This window comes from Anopheles gambiae, chromosome 3, assembly GCF_943734735.2.
Source record: "Anopheles gambiae chromosome 3, idAnoGambNW_F1_1, whole genome shotgun sequence".
NCBI lineage: Eukaryota > Metazoa > Arthropoda > Insecta > Diptera > Culicidae > Anopheles > Anopheles gambiae.
Genome location: NC_064602.1, coordinates 25,517,625 through 25,529,656, shown reverse-complemented (window position 1 = coordinate 25,529,656; position 12,032 = coordinate 25,517,625). Strand labels below are relative to the sequence as shown.

The window sequence follows — 12,032 nt, the reverse complement described above, 5'->3', positions numbered from 1 at the left end:
GTAAATCGTAACTACAACCTCCAAACAAGAAAAGATTTTAGCAAAATATTTGGTTTGTTAATTGTATTATTATATTATAATTAGAACATAAGATGAAATGCAAACAGTTAATTTTTGGAGTTATTTTTCTTCCTGCACACATTTCGTTTTGCTCAGCAATTGTCTTTCAAGGAAAAGATCCCACTTTCCAGACGCTACATTACGCATAGATGGATATGAGAACACTTCAACCCTCATCACTGGCTGACATGTTGTTAACCTTTACCCAATTTTTATTTCTGTCCGAAAAGTACAATACAAAGCAGGTTGTACCGTTTTCTTACGAAATCTTGTTCAGACCTTAAAAAGTCCTTGAACCGGTTGGGGCTAGACGCAGCAAATGGGATTGCGAGACAGCGCCGACAGCACACTGCCAATGGCATTAAGTGTACCGAAGGCCAAGGTTGCCCCACCGTTTAGAAGTTTGACAGACAGCCCAGTCGGGCGGGAACTTCGTTTCGCTTGATGAGGTTGTTCCGTGAAAGTCCCTACGTTGTGATATTTTTACTTTTTTTTACACGAAATAATCAGTCGGTTGTTCTTTGTTGGCAAGTAAGTTCACTTCTTTATTCACACACCATTTTTGCGTGCTTCGCTTTTCTTCGGCTCGTGACAAGTGCCACAAAAAAGGCGGTTCCCCTTTCACAGCGGTAGCTCCCTAGACCCACAAGAATGACAAAACGTCAGCTGCCATAATCCGGCACTGTGGTAGAACCGCAGGTCATTTGAGATCGAACATACCGGCCACCTTGAAACACTCAGTTTTCAATCCATTCTTTGATTACTGCATTCTAACGGACAGATTTTAGATACTGCTCGCTTCACAATACCGGATGCCGTACGAAGTGTTGCAACTCGGGAAATTCCATCAGCTCCAGGGTGTATTTCGACGACACGTGCCAATGGCCATTGAACTGCTGGAAGCTGCTCATCCTTCAGAATAACTATATCTCCGACAGATAATTGCTTAGATTGCTTAGCTGACCGATGCAAAACAGTAAGATTTTTCAGATAATCCTGTTTCCAGTGTATCCAGAAGTTTTGCGTGTACCGCTGAAGGAGTTGGTATCTTCCCAGACGATTCATAGGCACCTCTTTCAAGTCAGGTTCGAGAATAACCTTCAAATTGTTTGTAATGAGAAAGTGCGCTGGAGTTAATGCCGTCAGATCATTGGGATCTTCAGAAAGCGGAACTAATGGTCGCGAGTTCATGCAACCTTCTATTTTTACTAAAACAGTAGTCATTTCCTCCGATGATAAACGCGATGATCCTAGTTGACGAATCAAATGGGTTTTGGCTACCTTCACCGCCGCTTCCCAAAGGCCTCCGAAATTTGGGGCGCGTGGGGGTATCAAATGCCATTGTATCTCTTCTTTTGCCAAATGTTTTGCTATTTTGCTATCTGCAGAATCGTTGAACAGCATTTTGTAGATCTGATGAAGTTCATTTTTGGCACCAATAAAATTGGTACCATTGTCTGAATAAATGTGCTTTGGTTTACCCCGCCGATAAACAAAGCGATCAAGTGCCATCAGAAACGAATTTGTGCTCAAATCTCCGACTAATTCCAAATGTACTGCTTTCGTACTCATGCAGACAAATACACAAATGTAGCACTTATTTGGTGCGGCCTTGCGGTGTGTTGGCCTCAAATACAAAGGTCCACAATAATCTAGACCCGTACAACTGAACACCTCGTTAACTGTAACACGTTCTGCTGGTAGTTGCCCTTCAGGTTGAATTATAGGTTGTGGATTTGCTCTGCAACATCGAAAACAATTTCGTATGACCTTACGTACAGCTCTTTTTCCATTGATTGGCCAAATCTCATCTCTAACTGCGTTAAGAGTTGATGATATTCCTCCATGCATTGCTTTTACATGTTTGTCCATGATGAGGAGTTGAGTAAATGGATGGAATCCAGGAAGAACTATTTGATGCTTAATATTATAATTCAAATCAGAATTTCTGAGCCGGCCACCTACGCGGATTATTCCTTCATTATCTATAAACGGGTTTAAAAGCTTCAACGTTGAATTTCGAGCAACAGGAATCCCCTTGTGGATTTTATGAAGATCGTTGGTAAATTCTTCAGCTTGCACAAGTTTTACAAGTCGCTTTTTAGCATCAGCAAGTTCCTTTACCGTCAATGCACTATTGCTTATTCTTGATTGCAGACGACGAGCATTATGAACAAAACGAAAACAATATGCAACCACGTCGATTAGCTTCTGGTATGACCCATATCTTGTAAATATTTCATTTTTTTTCTTGTATTTGCGTTGTTAAAACGACATTCGATCTTACTTCGTCTGTTGTAATTTGACCTGTTCTCTCTTTTTGTTGGGGCCAATTCTCCTTTCTCTCTGATAACCATTGTGGACCTTGTTTCCACAATTGATTGTTGATGAGCTGATGCGGTAAAACTCCGCGTGAAATAAGGTCAGCTGGATTTTCTTGTCCAGATACATGTTGCCAAACAGCATCTCGAATTGCTTGGATCTCAGCAACTCGGTTTGCTACGAATGTTTTCCAAGTCTTTGATTCAGCATTTAGCCAATCTAGCACCACGGTAGAATCGGTCCAAAATCGATGAGCAACGAACTTAATCTCCATTGCAGCCATTACCTTCTCATGCAATCGAGCTCCTAATAATGCACCGCAAAGTTCAAGTCTAGGAATCGTCAATGCCTTCAGTGGAGCCACTCTCGATTTTGATGCTAGCAAATTAACATGAATGCTTCCATCCTCAGCCTCAGACCGAATATAGATGCACGCGCCATATGCAAGCTCTGACGCGTCTGTGAAACAATGTATTTCTGCTTGCCGATATTGATGAGCGAAAGCGAATCTAGGGATACGAAAATCTTTAAGTTCTGGTAATTCTGCTCGAAATCTAATCCAATTCCTTTGAATGTCCTCAGGCACCGTATCATCCCAACTCAACTTCAAACGCCAGAGCGATTGCATCAAAACTTTGGCTGTAATAATTACAGGTGAAATCAATCCCAATGGATCATACAGTTGAGCAATCATTGATAGTATGCTACGCATGGTGTCTCTCTCTGATTTCGTAGTAATAGAAATGTTGAACTGGAACGTATCAATTTCTGGTTCCCAACATATACCAAGCGTACTAATTGTCTCCTTGTCGTCGAACCTTAACGATGATTTTGTTGCCAATTGTTCAGCGGGAACGTCAGATAAAACGGCTAATGAATTCGAACACCATTTTCGAAAAGTAAAACCGCCTCTCTGCGCCAGTGCACTCAATTCCTCACGTAGCTGTATAGCTCCATCAACACTATTTGACCCAGCAATAAGGTCATCCACGTACAGTTGTTTTTTCAGCATATCCTTGGCAGTAGGAAACGCGTCACCCTCATCTTCAGCCAACTGCTGAAGTGTTCTTGTAGCTAAGAAAGATGAAGGAGCCAAACCGTATGTTACTGTGCGCAACTCATACGCCTGAATGGGCTGGTTATCGTCAAACCTCCACCATATTCTCTGTAACGGTCGATCCTCCGGATGCACAAGTACCTGACGATACATTTTTTCCAAGTCCGCAACTAGCGCGACCTGAAATTTACGAAAACGGATTATTAAGCTCAAAAGATCATCTTGGATGACTGGTCCAACCAATAGCGCATCATTCAGAGAGTGTCCTGTGCTAGTTGGTGCTGACCCATCAAATACCACTCTCATTTTAGTCGTGGAACTTGTCTCCTTAAACACAGGGTGATGTGGAAGGTAGCAGCAGGTTGCTGCATCCAGGTTGTCAGGCGACACAGGAACCATATGACCGAGTTGTATGTACTCCAACATAAACTCATTGTACTGCTGACGAAGTTGTGAGTTAGCAAATAACTTACGTTCTAATCCAGCAAACCTCTTAAGTGATGTCGTTTCTGATTTTCCAATCATGGTAGAATGTTGCTGATGTTTAGGCAGTTTCACGATATATCTGCCTGTTTCGTCTCGTGACACCGTTTGCTCATAATAAGCTTCGCATTTCTGCTCATCCGCCGAGAAATGCGAAACATGCAGCTCTTCGATCTTCCAAAACCGCTCAAGTTGATCGCTAATGTTTTCCGACGATAACATAACATGACACTGAGCTGCTTGTTGCTGAATTATAGCTTCTTCTCGGAGCACTTCACCTGTTACCACCCAACCGAACACTGTTTCAACTAACAATGGACCATGTTCACTAAGTTTGAGCCGGCCTTCCCTCAGAAACGTGTAGAAATGCGATGCACCGATTAGCATATCCACTCGTCCAGACTGATGGAATTCTGGGTCTGCGAGCGCCAACCCAGCAGGTAATTTCCAACATGATGTGGAGAAAGATGTGGCTGGAGTGTTTGCTGTTACCTTGCTCAAAACCAAGAAATTTAGTTTCAGAGCAAATTCACTAAATCTGGAACGGATTTCCACCTTCATTTCACATGACGCCTGAGTCGTCGTTCCATCCACACCTGTAATGGGTACATGGGTACGCATACGCGGCAAGCACAAAAGCTGACTCAATCGCTCACTTATCGCATTGGGCTGCGCACCGTTATCCAACAACGCACGTACTGGATGTTGCGTACCATTTGCGTCAACTACAAACAACACCACCGTTGTCAGCATAACATTAGAATATGAGCTTCGGTCAGTAGAGTTGCACTGCATTGGAATATTAGCAAGCACCATCGTACTAACAGAACCCACCGAATCATCTGCTATTACACTATCGCTTCGTTCAGCATGCAGCAAGGTATGATGCCGTTTGCCACACGTTTGACACCCATACCTTGACGTACAACTGGTTACAAAATGGCTGCCCTGCAAGCAATTCCAACACAATTTGTGCTGCCTCACAACTTGCTGGCGCTTCTTTGCATCGAATTCATTGAAACGCCGACAATTCACTATTGTATGCCCCTGCTTTCCACACACAACACACATATCCACTTTTTTCTCGGCCGCTGCAGCAGTGTTCACACTCACTTTTACACGCGGTTGTCGCTTACTCGTTTCACCCGTATCGTTAGCAAGCGTTTCCAACAAACGCACACGCTTACGCAGAAACTCAACCATGTCACTGTATGTGTAACTTTTATCCGCTTGTGCTTCTTCCCACGCCGCAAGAGAAGCACTATCCAATTTCTCACTAAGAAGCTCAACAAGGAATGAGCTAAGATGTTTTATTGGTTCACCGAGTTGTTCTAACACCAATGTGTGTCGCTGGAAATCATCTACAGTGCGTCGCAATAAATCTAGATTGCTATTGATAATCTTCGGTAGCCTCAAAATGGCTTGGATATGACGTTTCTTAAGCAAATGTTTATTGCCATAGCGGTCTACCAACATTTGCCATGCAATTTTGTAATTCTCATCTGTAGTGAGAATTGGCTCAATTAGCCGTGCTGCCTCACCTTTGAGCGCAGCTTTCAAATAATGTAGCTTTTGCACACCAGAAAGCTCATCTGATTTATCAATCAGGGACACAAACGTGTCATGAAATGGTAACCAATCATTAAAATCACCTCCAAACTCAGGCAATTGTATTACTGGTAATTTCATTTGGGACACAATGGGTACCGGTTTAACGTCGCTGACTATTGGATTAGACGATGGCTTCAGCCGTAGCAGATTGGATCTAACACTCATGTATAGCTCCTCCATTTCTGCACGCGTCTTTTCATTTTCAGCGTTGTCTCCCTCAAGGGTTAGCTTGTCTAACTCTTCTTGAACTTCTTCAAAACCATACCACACTTTCTCGAGCCTCTCGAGCCTTGTGGTCACCTCATGAATCTTGTCCACAGTGTACGTTTGTACGAATAAATCGATTCGCCGCATCGAATCTATAATGTTTTTTCTTTTTTGCTCTTTGCCACGAATTTTGTCTTCTCGCGCCGTCGCCATTGTTACACTTGCGTTAAACACACTGTTTAATACGTTGCACACGCGCACACGCACACAAAAGAACAAGCGAGAACTTTTGCACTAATTATGATTACCACAATTGAACCGATAATCAGGCACTTATCCTGGTCACGGCACCAAAATGTTCCGTGAAAGTCCCTACGTTGTGATATTTTTACTTTTTTTTACACGAAATAATCAGTCGGTTGTTCTTTGTTGGCAAGTAAGTTCACTTCTTTATTCACACACCATTTTTGCGTGCTTCGCTTTTCTTCGGCTCGTGACAAGTGCCACAAAAAAGGCGGTTCCCCTTTCACAGCGGTAGCTCCCTAGACCCACAAGAATGACAAAACGTCAGCTGCCATAATCCGGCACTGTGGTAGAACCGCAGGTCATTTGAGATCGAACAGAGGTGGAAAATTCAATTTTCACTACAAATAATAACCTTCTCTTTGCGGTAAACCCCCTGCTTGTGGGCACATTGGTGATTTATCCGAAAACGAAGAAACGAGTGTCTGTGTCAACATTTGCGAAACGAGTTGTCGCAATATGGAACCGCTTTTGAAAACAGAGTGATATGACTGATGGAACTGCCTTTATGTTCTTAGAAATGATTTTCCGTCTTCGCTTAATGTCTCAAAATTACGAAGAAAAGATCGTAAAAGAGTTTTCTAACCTAACAAAATATTGACCTTTTTTGCTACCTAAACGAAATTTAAAAAAGGTTTTCTGGGTTGATAAGCAAAAAAAGCACACACCAGACCGCACCAGGTGATGGACAAAATGGGACAAAAAAGTAATTTTCCACCATCGCCATTACCTGAACGCTGGAAGTAATGGTAATTTCTGTTAATGTCGCCGCCGAAACGGGCATCCCTGGGTGGGTGTTCCATTTTTTTTGAGTGATAATTTCCCTAATTGCATTGTTATCAACACCATTCCCGGTACCTTCGTTATGCTGCACTTGCTTGCGCGTCCTTCGAGGCAGTAGAAGCGCGAGCAAATCACCATTCTAAAAAGTCCACCACGTAAATGGGTTTAAATTTTCGGTTCCTTTTGTGCAATGACCTTTTTTGTGTGTATAACGGTTGAAAATGTAGTAATTCTGCCCCTTCTTTATACGACCTTCTGCGTCATCGTTAATGAGTGAAGTTAGTTTTTGTTCTCGCACGGTGTACGGTATACTAATTCCGCTTTCCTTCTCTCTTTCTATCCGCTTTTACAGCTCTCGGAAATTTAGGAAGTGTCCTTAGTGCGCAGGGCCGCTATCAGGAAGCCAAGGAGGCCCTGAAAGCAGCACTCAACCATCGCCCCAACATGGCGGATGTACATTATAATCTGTAAGTATGCAACCGAAACCGATCAAAACCTATTTAAGTAAAAAAATAGAAAATCGATAGGAGAAAATCATTTCACTGTTTTGCTTTCATGTGCAAAACTTTTTCGTGCAGAAAAGCAAAACATTCACACCGAATGAAACCTAAACCTGACCGCATTTAACGCTGTGAATGGCAACACTTTTGCCTTATCTTGCAGTTCTGCCTGGGAAAAAATGCTGAAACGTTTCATCTTGGCAATACATTTTCATTTAAATGTGCCATCAGGTTCACCACTTCAAATGAAGAAAAAAAACCTTTTCTATGTTGTGTTTTGGATACTTTTCTATCAACAACAAAAAAAAACCTTGAGATCTCCCCTATTATAGCTTTTCGCCTGGATATCTACCAAAGCTGGCGCAAAAACAGCACAAACCACCGAGACATCCCGCCCCGCACAGCAAGCGTAATCTATCAATTGAAATGCTAAACTCAATAAGATAACCTCTCCATAATGTCACTTTATTTCCGTGCGTCCAAAAGCATTTCAAAAGGAGCACTGGGTAAAATCATGACTAGCCTTCCATTCCGGGCCCCTTTTGTGGGAAGGGAGGGCGCACAGACCGGAAACCCACAGCGCACAGGCCGGGCTTTTGCGCAAACCCCCGGACAGCAGGCAATATTGGGGCGTCACAGAAGGAAGGCGATCAATATAAATAAAGAAAATCGAAAGGAAACGAATGCTATCTGACATTGGCCCCGACCTGTGTCGGGCCGGCTGCTCTTCCGCATCTTTCGCCGCTAGTATCATCGGTCCAGGTTGTCATGTTTTGGTGGTTTGAGAGAGGAGACCAACGGCAAGCATGCCACATCCTGCCGGTGTGAAGATAAAAGACCCGATCAATATTCCGTACGATCAACATCCTGGGGACCGAGTGACGCTGTCTAGAGCCTATAAATTTTCCTTTATTTATTAGTTTAGCATAGGAAGGAAGCATCCCATCTACTCCAGCTCAGCCCTCGAACAGAAAAAAACACACACACATAGACACCCAGCAAAAACCCTGGGATCAGGAGGCGGATACACACTTGAAGATTTCATCTACGAAACCTTTCGTATCCTACCCGTCCCTTTCTATGTCTTGCCTCACACATTCACTGTATGTGTGTTGGTGTGTGTTTCACTGTGACTTGTGATTTGTGCAGAAGTTTTCGCTTGTTTATTAAGGCTTGAGCCGAACCGAAGCGAACGCCTGAATCATTCAACCGTTTCCAATCGACAACTCTCGACTTTGCTACGAGAGTGGGAAGACGACCTGAAGAAAAATAAAAAAAAAACGCCGGATATATACCATCTAAAGCTTTGACTCAAAAGCAGCGGGATAGCAGGCAGTGAACAAGATTCTTTGGAAAAGAAACACTTCTCCTATCGAACGATAATCCCAAACACTCGAACGAGACAGCCAGCGGAACAGAGCAACATGAGGCGGGGGGCGGGAGGGGGCAGCAGAAAGGTTCAATTGATTGAAAATCCTACATCAAAGCCTTTCATAAGGTTCAGATTAGCGGCTAAAACTCATTCGATCCGTCCGCTTCGCCGGGTGGGGTTCGCCTCTCTAAAGCCGACTAAAACGAATCCATCCACAAGCAACCGCAAAACACGGACACAGCGACCAAACTGGGGTGGGGCGTTTTTTTTCTCTCCGCGGTGGAAAAGCTGGTGTTGGTGTGTTCGCTTCGACAGCTTCCCAAAGCAAAGACCAGTTGAACTTGAATTATTAAATCCCGACCCGCATCAAAGTGTGTGTGGGCACAACGGGAAGTTATTCTTTGTGCCTCGGTCTAATCCGTAATCTTTAAGTTCTGCTTCCCCATCACCCCCATCGCCCTTTGCGGACAGTTTAGGGAGGCATAGAATAGAAGCTTCCTTTTTTTCGGTGGTGGTGGTGGTGGTGGTATCTCTTTCCCCATTCGCCACGAAAGAAATGGCTGGGAGGGAAGCCACATTAACGTGTCGGCACCTTACGCCATAAGATGCCCGCGGGGCAAGAAGAAGAAAGAAACAAAAATGCTCACACATCTTCCCAGAACCGCTGTCACGTCGAGCGGGACAAAACGCGCGCTGACAGCTTTATCGTGTCCAACACGTACACGCCATTGCCATTGGGAATGCGGACCAGGAATGCGGCGCATTAGATGGAAATGGAGCGGAAGGGATGCGAGAAACAATAGATAAATAACCGCAGCAAAAATATATATTTGTTTGCCCGAAAGGCACAAAAGATAAATAGGCCGTGTGACGTACGCTGGAACCGTCGTGTGGAAGACGGCTGTCTTTCTTGGGCGGTGGTACAGTCGTGGTACAGGTTCGGTCGGCGTTGGGATGCTTTATTCGTCTTAATAGAGCGTTTACTTGAGAGGGGAAAGGGAAGATACTGACGAAGAAAGCACTGATGGAGAAAACATTGACATTGAAGAAATGGGAAGTACGAAAGCCAAAATGTTGACATTCCGAAAGCCGATGGAATGACGCAAACAAATATGAAAGCATTGGAGTTGATTGTTTGAAGGCTGTGATTACATCGTGTGGGTTGTATTTCAGTTCCTGCAAAGGACCTAAAGCTTAGCTACAGATATTTTTGGTTGGTTCTTTTATCATGACTTTAATAATTAAACATGGGGAGTGTTCGACGCTCTAGGCGATTTTATCATTATTTAGTCTTCAACTAAGATTGAATTGAAATCAAATGCACGGTGATCTCTCGTGCATTTCTCACACATCTTAAACATATAGCAAGTGGAAGATTACATTGAACGTCCCAATATCCAAGTCCTTGGACCTGTAACGCTCGGTCCAAACCCTATTCAACTGGACAGCCGTGTTGGACTGGCTTAATTGATTTTCTTTCCACTTATCTTCCAGAGCACTTCTCACCGGACACGTCCTTTCATTCCTGGTGCCCCGAAATAAAGCGAGCCAAATATAATAAGCAATCAAGTGGCAACCATGACAATGCGGCATCTCAAGCAGTACACATTTCACCCGTCACTGCCAGAGTACGGAGGGCCGAAGTGGCTTCGGAAGGAAGTGCCTCGCTTTAACACGCTCTCTCCAACTCTTCATCCGTCCGAACGCTGGTCAATACGGGCGCAATTCTTCGAAACCGGTCCAGCATTCGAGCTGGACAGTTTTGACAGAATGCCAACGGGATACTGACGTAGCTCGTACGGCATGGAAACCGAGCACGCTGACCGGAGAGTCAAGAGCTGATGAAGAGTGTCACATAAATGTGTGGGTAATTAACTGTGAATTGAGTTGGTAGGGCGGCTATGACGGAGAAAAGAAGAGCACCGAGTCGTACCTCGTTGGGCTTTTCTTCACAACATCCGTTTCCGTTGATCAATGGGCGTTCAAGGAGCTTGGAGTGATTAAATGTGTCACTGGAACATATCGCACACAATCAGCTTGATAGCGAAAAGGTGGAACCATGCACATAAACCACATCCACGGTACGTGAGTCGGTCCAGCTGGGTGAAACGGAAAAAAAACCATTTCAAAGATTAAAGTCTTCGCCAGCATTTCCGCACACAAGTTGTCATAAAGCGATAGACTACTGCGGGTCCACGGTAGCGTGCATAATAATCCAAAGCGACTCGAAAAACCCGCTCGCTTCTAGTCGACTGCACGCCTAGCGTAAGCCAAAAGGCAAAAGATCTTTGGCAAACTACTTTGCGTTGTGCTGCAAACGTTGCAAAACTGTCGCAATGGGCGTTCTTTTTCGTAACAGTCATTTTCTGAATGCTTCTTTTGCATGTACTTTCTATATTGAAGTGCAAATCTTCTTGCAAAGGTAAAAGCAATGCTCGGCTTTGCTCGTTTCAGGAGCTTCGCTTTCGTCCGTCGTAAGACGGGAATGTATGCACATTTTCGTTCTCTTTTCTACAGCTTCGTACCATTCGGAAGCTTTTGCACTCACTCCCTGTTACGCGGTAGAATCCGGGCTGCTGCAGGAATGGATATAACTTACCCGTGTGAAAAAGGCAATGATGTTTACTTCCTTCGCGTGACAATGGTGCTCCAATGTACCGGCGGGGCAAAGCAGTGAAGCAAAATGATGGGACCAGCAGCAGCAACAGCCAGCCAGCCAACCAGCCAACCTCTGCTGATGTCTATTGTGTGCGCATCGTGTATCAACCGGTTGTGACGGCAAACGGTGCTCATTATGAGAATTATCTTTCCCACTGCATACGGCTGTACGGCCTAACAGTGGCGGCGCGGTGCTGATGCTGCTTCTGCAGTATGGAGGAAGCCAAAGGGTAGACTAATAAAGAAAAGAGAAGTTCGCAGAAATGAAGGTAGAAAAAGGCCGCTGACAAATCTGTGAAAAATACAACAATAGAACGTACGTTCCGCCTTGGCGGCGGGGCGACAGGGACACGTGGCATCGAGGGCACTGGGAATCTTTTGTGCTAACAGCAGGCGTGGAGATTCCGGGGCAGGCGATAATAAAGCTTCGTCTGAGTGCTTTTTCTTCACTACGGTGATGCTCAAACATGACAAACATGTTCATGAACGTCAGAGCAGTGAATGGGATGCGTTGGTTAAAAAAAAGCTCAAAAAAAGAACAAAAAAAACTATTTTTTCTTTAGTATACGACCTAACAAAGCTAAGTTTTCATGATTTAAGGGCCTAGAGCTTTTGATATGAAAAGTGGTCTAGTGAACTATTTGCCTTTGCTTTTTCTTTTTGGTTGCCAGCATCA

At 44.1% G+C, this 12,032-nt stretch overlaps 2 protein-coding genes across 3 annotated transcripts in view; one reads left to right on the top strand and one right to left on the bottom strand.

The window, feature by feature from the left end:
• LOC1280064 (protein O-mannosyl-transferase TMTC2) overlaps window positions 1-12,032 on the top strand; it is a 163,518-nt gene that overhangs the window by 107,521 nt on the left and 43,965 nt on the right. For both annotated transcript variants that reach the window (XM_061662923.1, XM_061662924.1), the window contains one exon: window positions 7,179-7,293. In XM_061662923.1, coding sequence (XP_061518907.1) covers window positions 7,179-7,293 — 115 coding nt within the window. The remainder of the gene's footprint in view (window positions 1-7,178; window positions 7,294-12,032) is intronic.
• Window positions 546-1,935, bottom strand: LOC133394097 (uncharacterized). Its single transcript, XM_061662940.1, has one exon. The coding sequence runs from the start codon at window positions 1,930-1,932 to the stop codon at window positions 805-807; it is 1,128 nt and encodes a 375-aa protein (XP_061518924.1). The 5' UTR covers window positions 1,933-1,935; the 3' UTR covers window positions 546-804.

Coding starts and splice junctions, on each gene's coding strand:
- LOC133394097 (XM_061662940.1), bottom strand. CDS start 1,932: ATGGACAAACATGTAAAAGCAATGCATGGAGGAATATCATCAACTCTT.